General features: G+C 31.8%; 1 protein-coding gene across 2 annotated transcripts in view; it reads left to right on the top strand.

Moving 5' to 3' along the window:
* Positions 1-23715, top strand: part of LOC114336447 (protein Son) — a 91546-nt gene that overhangs the window by 8844 nt on the left and 58987 nt on the right. For both annotated transcript variants that reach the window (XM_050646656.1, XM_050646659.1), the window contains exons 2-3: positions 4267-4705; positions 7957-8323. In XM_050646656.1, coding sequence (XP_050502613.1) covers positions 4267-4705; positions 7957-8323 — 806 coding nt within the window. The remainder of the gene's footprint in view (positions 1-4266; positions 4706-7956; positions 8324-23715) is intronic.

The following is a 23715-nucleotide window of genomic DNA, read 5'->3' as shown; positions in this document are numbered from 1 at the left end:
ATACCATTGTCTTCAAAAAAGTGAGCAACATATAGTGTACAAACCTTAGAAAACAAGAATGTGTGTGTACTTTGTACGCACGTAAGAAGTTATACTTCTACTACATATTATGTGATTTTTAAGACTATACCAAAAATTTAAAAAAATAAAAGAATAAAACGCACACAAACACATTGAAAAATGCCACAAAGAAAAAATGATTTCTGGACGATAATAATTGTTGGCAAAAATTTTAAATACGCATTTGCTGAAAAAAAAATTATATAACAAATATACTTACAATCATAATATGCATAAAAAAATAAAAAAATAAAACTTGCATCGGGAACTGAACCCTTGAATTTCGTGCCGCTTTGACTCGTAATCGAAGCGTAGACTCACTCGTCCAATCGCACATTATTTATCATGTGGAAAAATACGGTAACTGAACGTTTTACTGTTTGACAATTGTTTTGAAAATTAAATTATGTAGTTTTTTGTGGAAGAAAATATAAAAATATAACAAAACAGTAAGAAAACAATATATTAGATGAAGATTGGTAGAACTTTTGTTGGTAATCAAATTAAGTATGTAAATCAAAGCATTACATACCTACTAGATAAATAAATCTACGCCAAAAAATCATAATTTAAAAATAGAAATCGAACCTAATTTGGGATTTCTCTCTAAAATCCGCATTCTTGAGAAAATAAATGTATGTATTTCAACCTAATCCAAATGTATAATTACAATATGATTATAATAAAAACTAGGTACTTACCAAATTAGAATGAGTTTTCCTTGTCCAAAATAGTCCAAAAATATAGGTATATGAAAACTATTTAAAAAGGCAGTATAACTATTAACTAACTTTTGTTTGTTGTTTCTTTTCACACAAATTTTAAAACGCAACAACCATAAATAATCTAACTACAGCTGTGCCACAGCCACCATATTGAATAATTTTTGACATGTCATTTGAACATCCAATCAGAACAAAGTTATAATGCGCATGCGCCCGGTCGCTAGGTTTTCCCATATAAAAATTTACCCTCTATCGCCGGTAAAGAAGTATAACTTCAAAAATATTAAAATAAACCAGAGTTGTAGCGAGTAAAACGCAAAAAAACGTGATTTCACTTTTTTTTATTTTTAGGGTACAATTGCGATTTTGACAATATTTCCCCACCTGAAATTTAAAATAAATTTCATTTTCGGTTTCAGCAGCGTCAAAAACATAATCTAAGACCAAAATTAGCCATTCACCGCCCATGGTCAGTATCTCAAAAAATAACCGTTATATTGCGGATTTCTAATGCGGATAATAAAAGTTGCACTATTTTTTTTTTCTATAAAACATTTTGATCTAAAATTCTCCATAAAACTTCTTTGTATTCTCTGTTTTAACATAAACGTGATTAAAAGGCTAAGTTTTCAATTTGGTCACTCAACTTTTGCGATTAAACTTTGCAATGCACAAATCCGCACATTTTCCTTTGAAAAATTCATAACCTTTATCAGAATAAGAATTAAAGCTTGAAACAGGTATCATTGTCTTCAAAAATGTTAGAGCAATATACTGTAAAAATTTCAGAAAAAAATATTAAAATGGAACAGAGTTGTAGCGAGGTAAACGCAAAAAAGTGATTTTATTTTTAGGGTAAAATTGCGATTTTGACAATGTTCCCCCACATCAAATTCAAAATAAATCCCATTTTCGTTTTCAGCACCGTCAAAAACATACAGTATGTCAGTATACAGTTCTGTACGTGCCTACGAAGATATACCAGACCAGCCCACACAATAATTGAACCCCCTTGAAAACTCACTCTAGGGCTAAAAGTACACTCGGTATATTGTTCACTATCTCTTCTCCACAACTATCCACGGATCGTAGACAAAATTTAGACTCATCAGTAAACATCACATGTCTCCAGGCGTCTGCATTCCAATCGCAGTGCTTCCTAGCCAAATATAATCTGGCTACATGAAGTTCCCTGGAAAGTTCGGGTCCTGTAGCTGCCATGTTGAAGACTGTTTCTAAACTCTATAGCAAATGAATGACGATTTCTTAGTATTGAAGACACTATAAAACGGCCATCCTGATAAGTAGTTCTTCTCTGGGGACCACTTCCAGGACATCAAGTACAAGCTACTGTATCTATAAAAATGATAAACATGTACTGTAATATGTGAAACTCCATAACTTTTAGCTACACTTTAGCTAAACTTTACTTCTTCAATCCTGAATAAGAGCAACAATACATTCAACGATTTCTGCACTCAAAGACATCTTCACATTGCCAAGAATTGAAACAAGCACAATAATAATAAACATTTTTAAATCAATGTTAAAAATGTTATAGTAAAAGCAATTGAAAGTGCTCAGTTTCTTCGTAACACTGAAGTATGTAATTGAATAGGTACCAATTTGTTATTTTATTTTTTTTTTGTATTCATTTGTAGGTTTGTATGGTTCTCTTTAAATAAAAGTTTTTCGCACACATCTTCTTTCTAAAACATATCGAGGGGTTCGAGCAAAAACCCGATCAATACCAAAATTATGAAATCCGGTATTTTTATTTCTACTGTAGTAAAAACACATCTCCTACCACTGGTAAATGTTATGATTTGATATTAACATTTTTAAGCACAATAACTAATAAAAACCAAACATGGTAAAAACCGTTAACTCATATTTTTAAATAACAGCAACCCGATATATAACTTTACTGATAAAAATAATTTGTTGTAAACATATTTATAATATCAGAATCCGGTAGAATCATTTATCTTCTTTTTCCTGTGTAAAATTACTAATTTTATTAGAAATATTTCTAAGTTAAAAACTGATAATTAATTTTATCGGAGATGAAGATTACAAAATTGTTCATTTTGACAAAATATATTCATGCAAAAATCCGATAGAGAATTTTAGACTATGATAGATTATTAAATTTCAGCACACTTTTTTCCTGCGAAAACCTAGTAAAAGAAGGCGTAAATTGACAATCGAATATTACAAAAACAAAAAAGCGGTAAGAATGGGGCCCATATTTATAATGAAAAACAAACTCAGAGCTTCCAAGCTACCACAGCGAATCAATTGTAGTAAATTTAAATTTAAGTGTACTGAAAAGTTGTCTGAAGACTATTGAAACTCTGTAGAAATTACTGGAGTCTAGTAGTAGTCTAGTCTAGAAAAATTTTTATTTTGTACAATATAACTTTCAAACTAATTAGGACTAGACTTGTCCCTAAAACTTCCCAAAGAAAGGAACGAATCTTTAGTAAGAAATGTTTCTTTCCACTAGCTTACCATGAATGAATTCCAGTGTGTTAAAAGTTTTTTAAAAAACGCTGTGTATGTGTATATTCTCAGATGATATAATAAATGCTGTAGCTAACAGTGATTCAACTGGATGATATTCTAAAGAAGACAATAGCGGAAAACGGTAACCAGTTAATAAAAATATCAGAAGATATTGGTTTGAATTAAAAAAAAAAAACTCCTACTCTACGCCCTAAAAGGCTAAAACAAATTTCATCCCAAAAAGCAACCATAGACTTACCAACTCTGGGTAATTTACCAAAGTTATATAAAAGTACCTTTCCAAAAATGAAGCAAAGAAAACGGATTTGATAAAGATGTGCCAAGAAAATATTTTCCAGAAGAGGTGTATGCTTGAATTACAAATTTAAAAACCGGCAATTATATCTTAGATTGAATTCCAGACGGTACCTAATGATGTAAGAAGAATCAGAAGAAGACACATTTTACCGCAGAATGCAGAATAATTTATTTTTGTTGGAATAATACACAATTAACTTTTATGTTATAATTAAAAAAATTCAAAATAAAAACCAATAAAGTCAAATGTTATACTCATTCAACGAGGTAAAACCCGATAAATATCACGTTTTATTTTTTTTGTAAATACGTTTTTATAAATTAAACTTAAAATAAATAATTCTAACTAAATATTAAATTCTCTGCCATTTGGCTATAACAAATATTTGATAAAACTTCCTATGACGATTTTAAATCTTCTTCAAACTTCCTAAAATCTTTAATCGCGATTATCTCTAAACAATGGTTTTGTTAGTTATTAGGTTTTCGCTCGAACCCCTCGATATCTTACAATCCCCTCCTATCAGACCATGCCAAGCAACGATAAAAGTTACAATAAAAAATAAAGTGTGTTTCGACAATTTTACGAAAAATTCAAGGGTTGCCAGTTTTTTGTGCCAGTGAGTGTAGATTGTAAATGCATATTTTATTCTAGGTGAACTTTCTACAGATTCAAATAGCTCAAAACAGCATAAAAAAAAGAAACATAAATGCCACTCTAAAAGGAGATCAAGAAGTACAAGTAGAGACCGCAAAGATAAACAAAAGAGATCCAAAATAGAAGATACATCAGACAGAGAAAGAGACAGGCATAGGAGACATAGTAGGGATAGAGAACATACCAGGGAGAGAGATAAAGAGAGACATAGAGACACAAGTAGAAGTAGGGATAAGGATAAAGACAAAGATAGGGATTATTACAATGGAAGAGATAGAAATAAAGACAGGTATAGGGAACGTCAGAGATCGAGAGATAGACATAGGGATGAATATTCAAGAGATTTAGAAGACTACAGGAGGTCTAAGGGAAGACATAAAGATGATGACTTTTACAAAAGAGAAGATACAAATGAAAAGTGGTTTATGAGAGATAGGTAGGTACATATTTTAAGGATTTACACAGTTTTCACCGTATTCCTTCGCTGAACCATTCTCTCCAGTTCTTTCTGTTTTGCCAGTACTCTTCCTTAGACCAGTAAGGATATGTGAAAAAACGTCTATTTTTGGATGTGAAAGGTGGCATTCGGATTTTTGCAGATAAAGTTAGGTGACACCTTCAGTAATAATAATTGACTCATGCTCCTCAAATATGCCCGGAACATTAATAAAAAAATTAAAATATTTAAAAATTTCGAAAAACGTCGATTTTTTCTGCTTTCTTTGCTTATAACTTTAAAACGATTCGTTTTGGAACAAAGTCGTAGAGAAATAAAATAAAGATAATTGAATTTTGTATGATATACGACTGGTCAAAAATGTCTTAATGTATTACCTTTTCTGCAATATAGCAATAAATACAAAATAAGGGGGCAAAATACGCCTGTTGTTATTCAATGTTTTTAACCACTTTGGTGGCACTTAGAACCTTAGTAATTCGCTTAGGAAATTCTTTGTAACATACTTAAACCGTGTACCAAATTTCATTAAAATCGACCTAATAGATTTTGCATAATAAATTTCCAATCTAAATGTTTTTAAAAAAGTTCAAATTTTTTAAAATCTTTCTGAACAAAAAGTAGACCATTTAGAAGTTGTCTAATTTTTTTACATATAAAGAGGTGCTCTACCTATCTAATACACTTTACAGAATTAAAATCGGATTATTTAAGGGGCCTCAGCACTGTTTTAAAATTATAAACAATTTTTTGGCTTATAAACAAATAGCTTTGTTTAATAATAAAAAAATTAATTTTTAGCAATGCAAATAATTAAAACCGGTATAATTTGACTTAAACTTTCAAATGCTGTCAGCAGAATTGCTATTTTATTTTTTAATCAAAAGTTATTCGCGTTCAAAAATTGCAATTTTTCGAATTTTTGAAAGTTCCACTGCGTTTATCTCGAAAACTATGCATCCTACGAAAAAACTTGTAAGAACATTTTTTGCTTAGAATTAGGTACCCAAGAAATACAAAAAAATGTTTTATTTTGCGAAAAATCGATGTTATGTAATTCCTCAAGTTCTTTGTTTATAACAATCTTATCGACATCAGGATCAACTGTTACCCAAAAAAATCGTGTTCTGCGGGTCAAAAAATACATAAAAATCTTGGGTAAGTCCATCTAAATAAAGGAGCCCGTAGCACCCCCTCCTGGCCACAGGACTAATTTGTTTATAAGCCAAAAAATTGTTTATAACTTTAAAACATTGCTGAGGCTGCTTAAGCAATCCGATTTCAATTCTGTAAAGTGCATTAGATAGGTGGAGTGCTTCTTTATATGTAAAAAAATTGACAAATCTTTGTATGTTCTAGTTTTTGTTGTGCAAGATTTTAAAAAATTTTAATTTTTTAGAAAAAGTTTAGATTGCAAAATTATTATTCAAAATCTAGTAAGTCAATTTTAATGAAATTTGGTGGACGGTTTTAGCACATTACAAAAATTTTCTAAACGAATTCGGAAGGTTCCAAGTGTAACCTAAGTGATGGAAAATCATTGAATAAGGACAGGCTTGTTTTGCCCCCTTATTTTATATTTAATTTTGCAGCAAGGGTGATAAATTAAGACATTTTTAACCAATCGCATCTGATAGAAAATTTAATTATCTTTGTTTTATTCCTATACGACTTTGTTCCAAAATGAATCGTTTTAAAGTTATAAGCAAAAAAAGTAGAAAAAAAAACGAAATTTTTTGAAATTTTTAAATATTTTATGTTTTTTATTAATGTTCCGGGCATATTTGAGAAGGAGCATAAATGAATTATTATTAACGAAGTTATCACCTAACTTCATCCGCAAAAATCTGAATGCCACCTCTCACATCCACCTAAAAACAGATCCTTACTGGTCTATTTGTAGACTTCGTCATTCCATTGCTTTGTTCACTTCGTATCTGAAAGATCTCGGGGTCTGCCTCTCTTCCTTCTTCCTATCGTGCTCCACCCTGTTATTCTATTTATCCAACGATTCTGGTCTATCCTTCTGACAGGCTCTTACCAGGTTACTCGCTTTTGTTCAATGTATTTTATTAAGTCTGAATTCTCTCACATTCTTTTCTTAATTTCTATATTGTTAAAATTTATTCTATCTCTTCTTTTTTACTCTGCAGCTTCTCCTTAGGAATATTCCATCTCTTTTGCTCCTATTTTGTTTTTTATTTTCTTATTTATTGTCCAATTTTCACACCCATAAGTGAAGATACTTCTTGTCATGGCATTATATATTTTTCTTTTTGTTTTTATGCTGATATTCTTATCCTACAGTACCGGGTTCAATTTTTATATGCATCCTCTTGTTTGTCCTAGTCTATTTTTATATCTTCCGTTGTTCGTTTGTTTGATATTATGAAACCTAAATACTTGTACTTGTCTGTGCCTTTGATTTGTTTACCCTCACCTATATCCAGCTGTTTTATTTCTGTATTCTCCGTTCTTTGGTATTCAGTTTTCTTTAGGTTTATTTCCATCCCATTCTTTGTATATTACTGTTCCAGTTTTCTCATCATAAAGCTGAGGCCATTCTTTTTTCTATTAGTTGTTCTACCATGTATAAATGTGATTTAGTCATGCTTTCCCCGCTGTAAAACCTGCCTGGTCTTCTCCGATTTTATCCTGTATATATATTTCTAATTTTTCCTTTATGGTCTTTCCTTACAGTCTGCCTATAGACGATATATTGCTGATTCCTCGATAGTTTTCACAGTTTTTCTATATCCCTCTCTCCAACATTTTGTGTTTCATGTGGAATAGCTTTTCTGATCCGTTTTTTATCACTTCATTTGGTTTTCCGCCAGGATCTTCTGATTTTTTGTTCCTTATAGATTTAATTGTTCTTTTTACCTCAGCTAGTCTTAATTCGGTTTCATCATCTGTGTATATTTCTATTCCGTCTATTTCTGATTTTTTGAATTGGGAGAGGTTTTTGGTCAGCAATTTTTTAAAATATTCTCGCCATTCGTTTTCTTTAATTTGACCGATCTTGATTTTCTGTCTCTGATTTATTTGGAGCGACTTTAAGATACGCCATGACTGTAAATTTCTCATTCCTCCTATGTGCTATTCTATGTCTGTGAATGTTTTTCCCATCTTTCATCTTTTTTCATTGGCCACTTTTCTTTTTACTTCGTTATTTTTTTCCCTATAGAGTTCCAAGTCCTCATATTTTATGAAATTCTTTTTTCATTCAGGTATAGAGGCTATGATTCAAGAAGCAAGCATAGATCACCTTCCAATGAAAGAGACTCCAAGTTTGACAAGAAGAAACTGTTGGAAATTGCCAGACGGAATGCAATAACAATGATGAAATCTGGAAGTCTACCTGCTGCGTTAACTCTAGGACCTCAAGCACAGGAAAAGGTTATTGCTGCTATTAAATCTGGTGGGAAAACTATTGAAGAATTGACAGATTTTTGTAAAACTCTTTCAAAGAAGGAAGAATTAGGAGAATTGTCTAGTCTTTCAGAAGGGGATGATAGTGACAGTGATACAGACAAACCATTTCATCATCCATTTCAAATTAAAGATAGACCTACATCTATAACTATGAATATTAAGGTAAGACTGCTAAGGATAAGTCAACACGCTTATTCATATTTTTATTGTTTACAGCAATAGTTATACTAAAGCGGAAAACATACCAACGCGATCTCGACGCGATCGCGTTCACGATGGCGATCGCGATTCAACTCGTCTGCTTGTTTGCTTCAGACGAATTGGATCGCGATGGCTATCGTGAACGCTATCGCGCCGTTATCGCTTTGGTGTGTTTTCCGCATAACTTTTCTAGAAAGCCTATTCTCTGTTGCCTCACTGTTGAAAGTTCACAGAACTTTCGAAAAATAAAAATATTGATGACGAGCTGATGTAGCCTCTTAATACTTTCACCTTTTTTATTTTTTCCTTTAATAGTCCTATTTGTTCCTTTCCTTGTTTATTAGTCGTATGGTCCAGACAGTATAAATCCCAATGCACGTCATCTGCGTCATAGCAAGTGACATCACATGATACCAACACAAAATAAGTCGTAGGTCTGTTCGTTTTTAAAATCCTTTAGTGAAGTACACTGGAATTACAGCCAGTGCCGGCGCTAGGGTATAAGGTGCCCGCCTGCAAAACTAGCACAGGCGCCCCCCCCTCCCCGCACACAGATACTCGTATAACCCCAGCCTCGGGAACATTATGTGTGTTCAAATGGAACAGTGAGACCCACATGTCCGAAGATCAAACCGGTTACACTGCGTAACCTGACCCCGTATCTATCTGACCCCCAAGCTGTACCACCCCCCTCCTCATCGCAGTACATAACGAATAAGGAGGCTTTGTAGTGAACGTTACCTTAGATGCCCTGGGTAATGAAACATCCTCTGTATTACTTTATGTGTTAAATCCCCTGATTTTAGGGGTAGCTAGAAGAGCTTTTCTCCCTATTAATGACTTTATTTTGGACTTATGTTCTAAAAATGTGTCTTCCGGGCAGCGACTTAAGTCGGTGTCCCGCTATTCTCAAATGTACCCGGTAAATAAAGTTCGGTAACAGTTTTATTGGACTCATCATTTGACACAACAACTTCACTTTAACCTTTTTAAGAAATTGGCTAACGGTCGGTTTCATTATCAGTTAAAGTGGACTTTAAATTTTAAGTTGGTACCTTTATCAATGCAATTCATATGGGTAAATGTCAACGTTGAAGTGAATTTTAGTTAATGTTCACTTTAAGTTGATTATGAAACCGGGTGTAACTGTCAACTGTAAAGTGAACTTTAGTTAATGTTCACTTTAAGTTGATTATGAAACCGGGCGTAAGAGAACTGACATTGTTTTTTGTGTCATTTTTTCTTTTTCGGCTTTTTCTTTTTCGATTTGTGCCCTAGATTCCTAGATGAAGTTTTTTTGAATCCATTTTTATTTACCTAAATAAAAATAATAACTTAAGCGTATATTAATAATAGTATGTACCCAGGGCAGCTTTATCCGTTAGGCAATATAGGCAGTTGCCTAGGGTGGCACATTATGAGAGGGCGGCAAGAATACTGTACAAAAAATATTTGTATGGGCCATTCCACGAACATACGCCTGTTTTGGATTACTTCGACAACGAATATTTTACTGTGCAACATAAGAAGTACGAAAGTAAATGGCGCTAATAATTATTCCAATAAAAAACAATGTAATTTGAAATTTACTTTCGTTCTTCTTATTTTGCACAGTAAAATATTCGTTGTCGAAATAATCCAAAACAGGCGTATGTTCGTGGAATAGTATATATAAAAATTATTGATCTGGGTTCTGTCATTAAAGAGTATGAAGTTCTTTCAAATTACTTTACCGCAAGGAAGCCAAAAAATTGTGCCCAAATAAAACATATAAAGAAAAAAGAAAGAGAAAAAGAAAAATTCAGTTTGACGAGGGGGCCGATGATGAACTAAACTTTTTATCACCTAGTGATGAGATGAAAATCCACACATTCTATATTAATTGACACTCTGATAAGACACCTGAATAGACATCTGGAATCTTATCGACTTACTTATTTATCAACGTTTTCGTGTTACTAAGAAATTTGATAAAATTAAGAAATGAAGAAATTATTAAAGAAGCTGAAAATTTGATACAAAATAAAGACGACCAAGATACATCATTCATACATGAATGCATTCACTTAAAGGGTCATTTGGATATCACAATAAAATCACCAATTGACATAAGAAGAGTTAGTGCAGACACTGAATGTGGATATATTATGAGCTATTACCTCCGATTTTGTTGAACCTCCATCGATTTGCATGAAAATTGGTGAGTGGTTAGAGGATATCTCAAGGAATAAAGGTGACATGGTGTCAACTTGCGCTTTTACTCTGGGGGTGGATGCCACCTCTTCTCGGGAATGAAAATTATTTTATTAAAAATATCCACAAAATTATATAGTGGGACAAATTCTAAGCAAAATTTGTTACATAAAGTTTTTAAAATAAATCAAAACTTTTTGAGTTATTAAAGATCAAAGATTTTAATTCTTCGTGAGAAAAATGAATGTATTTAACCGATTTTTTATAAATAACTCAAAAATTATAAGATTTGACCAAAAAGTTATTATTACCAAAGTGAAGCTAATAAAAAATGAAATAAACTCTTTACTCAAAAAACCTTTTAATGTTAACTAAATGTGAATTATAATAGGTAATTGAATGTATATTTTTTCGGTGAGTACCCAAATATAAGTACCTATTCACCTTTGAATAACGGGAAAATGATGCATTTTATAACATAACCTTATTAAGCATTTGTCAAATTACTTAGAAATATCTATAAAATGAGCCACCGAACAAGTTGATAGCATTAAAATTTATGCACCAAATATTTTTCAAAATCTATGTTTTAAAAATTTTTCCAAAAAAAGTATTGTTTTTTTGTAATAATTTTGTAATAATATCAGGTTTACCTAAAAATATTTGAAACTCAATTTTAATGGCTATCTAACCACGTTGAATTTAATCTTTTAAACCCCTTACTTTTTTAAAAATAAAAGGTTGAATGGCCGCGGTTACATGGTTCTCGCAGAAAAATTTAGGCTTTAAACGTTTCTATCTCAGTTATTTTTACCCTACAGAAATAGTAAAAAGGTAAAATATTTGATACAGAAAAAACTAAAATTTGGTTATACATATATCACTTTTTACGTATATTGAATATTTTTGGAGTTATTATCAAAAGAAAATGAAAATTACGATAATTTTAAAAATTCTGATTTTTTTAAATCTTATCTTTTTTTCAAAAATATTAATTGTAAATCGGTTGAAATTATTATATTTTACAGGTATATTTTATAAAATGCATTGTTTTTCCGTTATTTTAGCTTGACTACTTAGATTTGCATACTCGTCGAAAAAAATATACATTCAATTACCCATAACTTACTTTGAAATAACATTAGTTTAGTTCTTTAAGTAAGGAGTCTATTCAGATTTTTATTATCTTTAATTTTGGTAATAATAACCTTTTTGTAAAAGCTTATAGTTTTTGAGTTATACGTGAAAAACAGCTGTAAAACATGCATTTTTTTACGAAAAAAACTCAAAAAGTATTGATTTATATTAATAACTTTATATAACAAATTTTGCTTAGAATTTGTCTCTCTATCGATTTATGGTATTATCTACAAAATAATAATTTTCACCCCTGAGAAGGGGTGGCATCCACCACCACGGTAAAAGCGCAAGTTGGCATCATGTCACCTTTGTTCCTTGAGCTATCCTCTAACTACTCACCAGTTTTCATGAAAATCGATGGAGGTTCAACGAAATCGGAGGTGAAAACCTTCAATGACTGCACTAAGTGAATTGAAAGATATTTTCCCTAATTTTGACACTGCTTTGCACATTTATTTGTGCATCCCAGTTGCCAACGTGTCCGCTGAGAGGTCATTTTCGAAAATGTCAAGAATTAAAAATAATTTCCCATCAAGTATGACGCAAGAACCTGTTAACAATTTGTCGATTTTGTTAAGAAAAAAATTTTTTTTTGAAAAGAATTCTCTGATGTGATCGAACTGGAGTCACGATTTTTTCTGTTATAGGTATATAAACATCGTAGTTTAAATCCATTTTTAGTGTATTCTTATTTAAATAAAAATTTCTGCAATTTTTTTTTCGCAAAAATGATAGGTACATGTTTGAAGGGCGGCTACTAGAGAATTGCCTAGGGCGTCAATTGACCTAAACGCGGCCCTGTATGTACCTACTGAGTACTTAACAAATATAATTTTATATTAATTGAATGCTAATAGATTCTTTAACTGCAGAGTATTTACAACTTACAAACTATTCTGTATCACATGAAATAATACTAAATCTAAAGAGCTCTAAACTAAATTTAAAGTAAAATCTTTATTTTAAATATTAGGTTTTTATGGGATTAATACTTAACTTGATACCTATTAATAGGTAGGTACATTAAATTAGACAGGCGCGGGCGGTAAGAAAACAGTATCACAATCTTGTTTACTTTACTAGAAATTATTCATTTCCTCTCATAACTGATGATACAACACTAACAACTTGCAAGAAATTTGAAGAACATAAACAAAGCATTCTCATAGCAAAGTTGTTTGGTTGAAATATGATATCTTTGACCAATAAATTATATTACTACATGGTAAGAATTCTCTGCGGCGTTGCATATTTTTGTATATTATTTGATATGCAAAACTAACAAACACAGATTAGGGTATTATGACGAAATTAAACCACATTTAAAAAAAAATGAATTTTTTTATTTTAGTGTTTTACATAATACCAGCAGAAAAAATGCTCATTCTGGCGCCCCCCAAACAGGGGCGCCCGCCTGCAATGCATCCCTTGCAGGCCCGTTATCGCCGGTCCTGATTACAGCCACTAGACATATTTTATAATATATGCGTAGAACTAATATTTGGGCGATTTCTATTAATGTAAACTTAAAGAAATATACCATAGATAATGACGTGCAACGGTATTTATACTGCACCAACCATAGTTAGTTTATATTTTTTAATCAATTACTTTTAATATGAATACAACGACACCCGACTTGGGCGTCGAAACGTTAATAAAATCATTTTTTTGGTAAAAATTGTGGCTTATTTCCCATTAAAAGTAATTGATTATAAAAATGCCACAAGAAAATAGCTTCAGAACAACATTTATATTTTTTGAACTATTTTGTTATGGATAACCAACTTGCTCTATTTCTTACATCATTTTAGCACTTGTGCTCGGCTACAAAAAATACCTGAAATCTAGTAGAACAAAAACAGAATATTTATGTTTATTTGAATATACATTCGGTGTCGCGAAATTTCTATTAATTCATCGTCTGCTAGGTCGATATGGAAATCCTGAAAAATATCTGATTATCCTTTTATTTTATTTATTTTGTTTTATTTTCTTCCGAACTTCATATTTTTAATATCAGTAATGCCGAGAAGTAGAATGAAACTATCAGTAGGAAAATAATTTTATTATAACGTATTCTATACATAATATATTATAATGTATTCTATTATGTATTATGTAATACAGTGCGTCCATAAAGTGACGGATAAAGTCGTTATTTCGCAAACCGGGGACTTTAAGCAAAAATTCCGAACAGATCGATTTTTATTTTTAAATTACGATTTTTTGGCATATATATCATACTAGTGACGTCATCCATCTGCGCGTGATGACGTAATTGATGATTTTTTTAAATGAGAATAGGGGTCATGTGATAGCTCATTTGAAAGGGTATTCAATTCTCTATTTAGTAATATAAACATTGCCATAATATAATTATTTATACAGGGTGGCCAAAATTTTTTTTTAAATTAAATTAATTGATACAAAAAAAATAATGTATGTAATTTATTTATGATTAACTATTTAGATGGGAAATAAGCCACAATTAAATTGAAAAAATAATTTTATTAACGTTTCGAAGCCCAAAATTATTTTTTCAATTTAATTGTGGCTTATTTCCCATCTAAATAGTTAATCATAAAAATGACCCAATGAAACAGCTTCAGAGCAACAGTAATTTATTTAATTCTAAATACATTTTACAGCTGTCAGAAAACAGAAAAAAATTTGATTTGACAAATAAACATTGATTTTCGCTACTGCCAGGAGGCAGGTGGGTGGCAGCTTTAACATTGAATTTAAGCGAAAAGCAATATTTTATTTGTCAAATAAACAATTTTTTCTTGTTTTCTGACGACAGTAAAACGTATTTTAAATGAAATAAATTACATACATTCTTCCTTTTGTATCAATTATTTTAATGAAAAAAATTTTTTTTGAACACGCTCTGTAAATAATTATGTTAAGGTTTATATTCCTGAATAAATAATTGAATACCCTTTCAAATGAGCTATCATATGACTCCTATTCCCATTTTAAAAAATCATCGATTACGTCATCACACCCAGATGCATGACGTCACTTGTATGAAACAATATATGCGAAAAAATCGTAATTTAAAAATAAAAATCGATCTGTTTCAGGATTTTTCCTTAAAGTTGTTGGTTTACGAAATAATTAATTTATGCGTTACTTTATGGACGCACTGTATATTATAATTCTAAATAGTCCACAAACAATACCTTACTAATCTTCGACTTTTGTCTCTTCTGTTATATTTCCAAGCAACTTTTTGCTTGCAACAGGTAGCTGTTTGATATCATCCTCCAATGAATCTGTGGGTCTGACATCACCAGTTGAATTTCTTAAGTCTTGATCATCTATATCTGAACTGTCATCATCATCAGAGTTTTCTGCCTTTTGTAAAAATAACTTCACCTGTGCAATATTAACAGATATGTTTAAGACAATTACATATTTGTAAAAAGTAATAGTAAGTCAAATAAAACGGAAATTCTTGGAATATAATCAACCGACATTTATGTCTTATGCAGGGTGGCAATTTGAAAACGTACCACCCTCTATATTTTGGCCCCTGAGAATATTAATACCAAAGAAACCTGGTGGTGGAACGGTTCAATAGAAGGTTGGGAGAAGAAAGAAGCTAGAAAGAGGTAGGACAGGCTAGGTTACAGACAAGGTAACAAAGAGGGAAGCAAAGCGCGCTGTAGCTAATGTTAAGGGAATATCGTCTGCAAAGCTGTATGAAAAGTTGGAAATACCCGCGGGGATGAAAACGTTATACAGCATTGTTAAAGCAAGGAACAAGTCATCAAAGGTCTTGACTCACGTGCGGCAGATTAAGAGAGGGCGGATGGAAGAGTGTTCAGATCTGATGTTGAACTCCAAATGAGAATGTAATGCCGGGGATAACGAGAGTTAGCTTGTCAAGACTTTAAATAGGATGAAAGGCAGTAAAACCTGATGGAATACCTGTGAAGGTTTGGAAAGTTGCCAGGAGAGGAAGAGCTTGATTTGTTTTGGCAAACGATGAGTAGGATATATGAGGAAGAAAGGATGCCCAATGCATGGAGTGAGAGCGTAATGATACCACTGTATAAAGATAAAGGGAACATTCAGGACTGTAAGAATTATAGAGGGATACAGTTTATGTTATATATATAAAAAAATAGGAGAGACACGTAGGTAGGAGAACAGTTTGTAAAATAATAAATAATAATAAAGGCAGTTTTTGTTTTTATTCGATTCAGAGTTGGACCACCATCTCCATATAGCTATTCCAGCATCCCATGCATCTTCAGTGAAGCTATGCAGTCACAACTCTGAAGCGAATATTAACAACCCTGCCTATTTAAGGGAAACCATCGCGATACAATGATTCCACCTTTTGAGACGCAATATAGCGACATCTCTCGCAAAACGAGGAAAACAACGAAAAGCCCTAGATACAAAGTTTACTACTTTTGAAACAATTAGAATAATTGAAATAAAAATATAATAAACAATATTTTAGACAGCAAAGAGGACAACAGCTGCCTTGTTTGCTTTGAAATAGTTGATAGAGAATTACGGCGAGAAGAGAAGAGAGCAACATTGGTTATTTATAGATCTTGAGAAGGCTTACTCTACAGTTCCTAGACAAGAGCTATGGAAATGTATGAGAGAGAAATGAGTTCCTGAAAAGTATATAAGGCTCGTGAAGGATATGTATGAGGGAGTGTACATCAAAGGAATGACTTGTGTTGGATTGACCTAAAGATTTTCAATGACGCAACGGTTGGTTTGCATCGAGGCTTTTCACTGAGTCACGACCTGCTAAATATTTTTAAAAATCTACTGACAGAGAAGGTAAGGGAGGGGTTGGAGGATGTTGGAGAATTGGAAAAGGGTATTGAAGAGGGAGGACTTAAGGTTAGCAGGTCAAAACCGGATTGTATGTCGTTGGGAGAAATAGGAATGTTTCGGGATATCGATGCTTGGGAAAAAACTAGGACGAGTAGGAGAATTTAAATACCTTGGCTCCTATATAACGGAAAATGGGACACCAGATCGAGAAATGGTCCCCAGCAGGCGGGTTGGTTTAACTCGAAGTGACTAAGTGGGGTACTCTGTGATGGAAAAATCGAAGAAAGCTGAAAGGAAAGATATAAAAAAGTGTGGTAAGGCCTGCGTTGGTGTACGGTGGTTGAAACAAAAAGAAGTACTTCTGTTGGAGTGAATGTAAAGAGAGGGATAAACTCCAACAGAAGTAGAAAAAGAAAAAAAAACCTAATGTCAGCTAATGGAACAAAAATGAGAATAGACAGAAAATAATAGAAAGAAAATAGCTTCTCGTTGGAGAAGCCGAAGTAATAAAAATTGAGGATAGAAAGAAAATACTACTTTTCAGTAGTACTTGTATGGGAGGATATAATGATAATAATGATGAAGTTGAGGACAGGGGAATTAAAAGGGATAGAAGTAGAAGTATGAAGAGACAGAGGCAAACTAAATGGAGTGGCTAGCAAGAGATGCAAGAGAACAACTTGACACTCAAGGATGGATACGGCTTGTTTGCATGCCTGTCGAAGAACAGTAGCTCAAAGTAGATAATGATGACTAGCAAAGGTAAATATTAAGATAAGAATAATGTACTGAAAATGTATAAATATGAATAAGTGCTAAAGAAGAACAAATTAAATAAAACTAACAAATCATGAGCGCCAAGAAAATGATCTTCGATCACTCTCCCAGGCATCTTACACTGCTGTCAAATATTAAATATATTAAATCAGTAATAATGAACATAAAGAAATAATAAAAATAAATGATATACAAAACAAGTAAATATTTATTAAAAATAACTACTAGATTTTTGACAATCTCTGAATTAAACAATGTAATATGACTCTAACATGACAAAAGTTATCGTTAAATATGATATAGAATATAACAACAGTCCTGTTATATGTATGTACAAAACTTAAATACCTCTTACATATACATAAGGTACAACTCACATGAGACTTCTACCAAATGGTTATAGTACGCTCGCTACGTACCACTAAATTAAAACTGACAAATATTGAAAATATATAAATAAATAGGCATAAGCCTGACTAAGAGAAAATACAATGATGAATTAAGTAAAATTAATTAATATAAGTTATAGAAATGAAGCTAAGATAAATACCGAACGATGACCTAAATTAACCGAACAAATGGAATAAAGCGAATAAACAAAATATTTGGGAAACAAGCAAGTAATATTACAAAATAAATATCAAACCCATAGTAAAGTATAAAACCCTAATTTTCTAGGCTTGACCTGTTGCACACAAGTAACTTACCATAGATACAATAGTTTGGGAACCAAATATTAATATACAAATATGTCATAAAAAAACAAAGGTAAACTAAATCTGAAATAAAAATTAATTAACATAGTGCATTAAACGAAGAGTCTGAAATATAAAAATCAATAGTTACTTAAAGCACAACACTAAATGTTCCCAAAACAAACCCAAACGACTCCTAAAGAGGTTGCGGTTGCATCCTCTAAAATGATCACCAGGATGGTGCGACCCCATGCCTCCTGTAGGCCCAGGTGCCAGATGAAAATTGAGTTGGAACGCTCCAATAGCTTGCTCCCAACGACATACTCCCAGATTGACTTGGCTATGGCTGTCTCAGGGCTTCTCAAGATGTTTTAAGGGCCATGACTTTGTATATTTCTTCCAAATGGCGGGTGATTCTTATCCAGATTCCATTTGTGTTTTACACTTCTCTCCTTTCTCCAAAACAACAATTGATAACTACTTTTCACTTTAAAATTAAACTGGAGATGTTAAATATAAATAATTTAGTTGAAATTATCAACCCGCCATTTCGTCGAGACAGCCAACAGCCAAGTGACGAACATGCCTCTCTCTTTCAAAGAGGAGAACGTCAAACTCTCACGGAACACGAATTAAACGTCAAGGAACGATTCAACAACTATGTTCCGTAGACGCTGAAGTGTGACGTCACTCAAGTAGTCCTTTACGAGAAAATTAGATAATTTAATTATGTATTAGATTAACAGAAAATAATTATTAAAAATTATTAATGAGTTCAAAAATGATTTCGTAACCTATCAGACCGTTACATGGTGAAGTGTGGCTGGTAAAAAAGATTCAGGGAAAGAATATGGAGGTAGTTGAAATCAAAATGTTACAGAGAATGTTAAGTAAGACTAGAATTGATGATCAGGAACGACGTGATTAGAAGAACAAAGGCTGCATTGGTTTAGTCACATCAAACGTAGAAATGAAAGCTATGTGAGCCTAAGGATGCTGTTATAAGTTGAGGTAAAGAAAAGTAGAGGAAACCCAAGGAGAAGATGGAAGGGCTGTGTGGTAGAAGACTAGAGAGAAAGGTTTTAATGAAAAAGACATGAGAAATGGTGAAGTAGAGTAAGAAACAACGATCCCTGCAAACGGAAAGAAATAACGACCCCTGAACTGAAAAGGCAAACGCTAGGGGAAGAAGAAGAAAAAGACGAGAATCATAACAAATGCAACACGCCACGCTTATTTTTAAGGGAAGTATTTTATAGATTAGTTTTCAATCAAATTACATTAACCCTTTAGCGGGTGAAGAGACAACCCCTAAAATTGTTCGATGAATTGTTCGAAAATATCTTGTTTTAAGTGTCGATGTCGTTGAACTGCTTTTTAAAAAATACCACATACTTGAACTTTCTTGCCCGACAATATGGAGCTCCACCACACTACTTGAATGTGTCGCTGTTTTTTTTAATTGTTTTTAAAATATACTGTAAATATTTCTGTGTCTACGTTTTATTTCGCAGGTCTTCTGCTTTAATATATTTTTCATATTGTAATGTGTAACATGTTTCCTTTGCTTTTGCTGTTTTTTTCATTTCTCTTACAACGGCTGATTATTATTTGGAATTTATTTGCTCATTTATGATGTGTGTTTTTTATATATTTTGTATCTTTTTCTTCTCTTAAGTTTATCTTTCTATGTTTTTCTGCGTGTTTTCTTAGTAACTATCCTAATCATCTTTGGCTAGTTTTATTTCTGTTTTTTTTTGCTTTATCCCTCAATGTGAAATCTCCCTATTTGAAAGGAACAGTTGATATTATATTTCTTTTGGACTTACTTGACTTATTTCCTTAACTCCCCGATGAGCATATTTCTTTTAATTATCTTCGATTTATTGTTATTGTCTGATAAATTCGACAAAATATTAGATCCACCATTCCTGATAAATATAAATACAAAATACGGATATCTGCAGAAAATAGAGAACTTACCTTCCTCATACTTTTTAATGATGATAAACTCGAAGATCTTGTCGGTTTTGTGGAAAAACCTGTAGGAATGTCTTCAGGTACAGGTGGTAAGTTAACTATCGCTAAGTCGATCAGAGATTCTCGTGATAAGCTCTCAGGATATTTTTCATTTATATCAGATCTTACGCCCTTATTGGTCCAGCTAGTATTTTCATAAAACTTTTTATCAAAGTGACGCATTTTTTCTGTCATCTAAAAGGAATGCATCAAAATTCGTTAAGTCAAATTGGATTAATACTAGGTATAGTCATAGACATAATAAAGAGTAGACCAGACAAGGTATGGGTCGCTCTGTGCATCGATGGGTAACGCCAATATCAATGGACAATATTCACTTTGAGTGGTCTAGCCATCTTTGTCTGTCACATGTCACATGCGCGGGATTGCTTTGTAAAAAGAGATAACCAGACCACCGATCGACTGTCCGCGCGCTAAGCTTTTTTGCTCAGTATGCCTTAATATCTATCCTTAATATGTCTATGGGTATAGTATCTTTAAACGTAATAAATATAAGCATTTCTAGTCAACCTGTATATTATACAGGGTGAGTCACCACTAACGTGACGGAAGATTACAGCGAAATGGTAAAAGATTTGAAAAAAATTTTTAATTAGTGGATTGTAAGTTGATAAAATCTACATTTTAAAATTATTTTGAAATATAGAGGGTGTTTCAATAAATGGCAGCGTATCAAAGTTATATTTTTTCTTATGGAACACCCTATATTTTATTTCATTTTTTAATTGTCCTCAAAAAATAAGGTATAGTTTCATAAGGCTTCCCTATACCAATGTACAGAGTGTTCTGAGTTACGGTGACTTTTCTTGAAATGTAAAGTTTTAAAAGAAGGCTTATTCTCAAGTTATTTAAGAAATTATAAAAAAAAATACTTTTACATCTAAATATTTGGATATTGGTTGGATGTATTTCATGATTAATTGTTACACATTTATTTACAGGGTGTTCAAAGTTTACTGTTTTATAATTGGATTATTCAATGTGTCACATGATTCTTATTTCAAATAGAACACCATGTATCTTAATAAATAATTATACTAAACAAATCTACCTCTTTCGAATGGTATATGGATGTCCTATACCTAGGTGTCATAGTTTTTGCGTAATTTACAATTATTAAAATTCTTAATCTGTAAATCGATTTTAAAACAAAAGATTTAGTTAATTAATGGCATTGTATGACATTGTCATTTTATGACAGTACGGTCTGGTAATTATTTTATAATTAATGTATTCCATGATTGATTATTACACATTTATTTACAGGGTGCTCAAAATTTACAGTTTCATTATTGGATTATTTAATGTGTCATATGATGCTTATTTTAAATAAAACACCATGTATGTTAATAAATTATTATACTAAACACAGGTTCCTCTTTCGAATGGTATAGGGATGTTCCATAACTAGGAGTCATAGTTTTTGCGTAATTTACAATTTTCTTAAACGGTAAATTGATTCTAAAAATAATATTTATATGCACCCTCGATTTTTAAACTGTACGAAATAAATGTTTGTTTACTGTATCATAATGAAATGAAAATTATGTCTATTTACTAGACCATTGTTATGAAAAGTAGGTAGATTGGTCTGTATACAATACATTTAAAAAAAATCAGGATCTGCTCCAAAGTCTTAAGGCCATAAACGATAAGTTAAATATTTATCATAATCCTGTTCGATCTAATATTGGTGTAGTTGAGTTTTATACGGATAATAGTGCAGTGGTTTCTCTTAAGTATTCTAACAGTCGTTTGACTGATTTACCCGAAATTTTTTCTTTACTAGTGTTTGGGTTTTTTCGTAACAGAAAGCAGGACATTAAGTTCCTTGACGTGATCACAAATAACTGGTTTATTTTTATTTAACTTTCCGAAATTTCTCAAAAACGTCCTTTTTTGGTGTCTTCTATCAGGATACTTACTTTTGAGCGTAAACTTTAGAAAGTAAGATACAATTTTGCAAACACTCCCCAATGCAAAGTACCATGTCTACTCTTTCGTAGATAACGTGGTTATTCATTTTTAGGAACAATTAAATTTGAATATCATACATGGATGTTTATATTTTTGATAATTACTAGACCGTACTGTCACAAAATGACGATGTCATACAATGAGATACATCTTTTGTTTTAAAATCGATTTACAGATTAAGAATTTAAATAATTGTAAATTACGTAAAAACTATTAGACCTAGGTATAGGACATCCATATACCATTCGAAAGAGGTGACTTCGTTTAATATAATTAATAATTAATATACATCGTGTTCCATTTAAAATAAGCATCATATGACACATTGAATAATCCAATAATGAAACTAAAAATGTTGAACACCCTGTAAATAAATGTGTAATAATCAATCATGGAATACATTTAACCAATATCCAACTATTTAGATGTAAAAGTATTTTTTTATAATTTCTTAAATAACTTGAGAATAAGCCTTCTTTTAAAACTTTACATTTTAAGAAATGTCAACATAACTCAGAACACTCTGTACAAAGGTATAGGGAAGCCTTATGAAACTATACCTTATTTTTTGCGGACAATTAAAAATAGCAATAAAATACAGAGTGTTCCATAAGAAAATATATAACTTTGATACGCCGCCATTTATTGAGACACCCTGTATATTTCAAAATAATTTTAAAATGTAGATTTTATCATTTGCAGATTTTATCAACTTACAAACCACTAATTAAAATTTTTTTTCAAATCTTTTACCATTTCGCTGTAATCTTCCGTCGCGTTAGTGGTGACTCACCCTGTATACGAGCCCCTTCTCATCTCAGTTGGCACAACTAAACATCATAGTCTTTGGTCGCTAAAATAGTATATACAATCACTGAAGGTTTTCACTTCATGAAAATTGGTGAGTACATAGTTAGAGGATACCTCAAAAAATAAAAGTGACATGGTGCCAACTTGCGCCTTTACCCTGGGGGTGGATGCCACCCGTTCTCGGGGGGTGAAAATTAATTCATTAAAAATAACTTCATAAATCGATAGGGAGACAAATTCTCAGCAAAATTTATTATATCGAGTTATTAAAATATATCAATAATTTTTGAGTTACTAAAGATCAAAGATTTAAATTTTTCGTGAAAAAAAATGCATGCGGTTTTCGTAAATAACTTAAAAACGTATAAGTTTTTACAAAAAAGTTATTATTACCTAACACCTGTCAAAGTACTTAGGAATACCTATCAAATGAGGTCAAGGAAAAGTTGATAACATCAAAATTAAGCAAGTTATGATGAACATAAGAGGACCCTTTCGATTTTTTTATAAAAGAGTGAAAAATAAAACAGGATATTTCCATCTCGGTAATAATGTAATATTGGTTCTAATTTAGAACAAGGGTAGACGGTTTATAGATATAAAATTTATATCAATGAATTCTGCTTCACTTACTAATGATTTTAGTCGAAAACACAAATACATTAGGTTAGTGAGACATTACACGCATTTTAATTTTGATATTGAAATGGGAGACTATAAAGCCTTTGACTGGCAGTTATATTTGTGTGTTATTGTCCTGAAAATTAAGTATTGTTTAACCTTCCGATGACCAACCTTTTTTTGTTACACGGATGACCATGGGGGGGGGGGGGGGATGACCCCAGGTCAAAAATGACAATTAACAAAAAAATGAAGTTTTTTTTTTATTTTTTTTAATTTTTTTAATTT

Source organism: Diabrotica virgifera, chromosome 1, assembly GCF_917563875.1.
Source record: "Diabrotica virgifera virgifera chromosome 1, PGI_DIABVI_V3a".
In the NCBI taxonomy this organism is placed as follows: domain Eukaryota; kingdom Metazoa; phylum Arthropoda; class Insecta; order Coleoptera; family Chrysomelidae; genus Diabrotica; species Diabrotica virgifera.
This window is presented reverse-complemented; position numbering and strand designations above follow the sequence as displayed.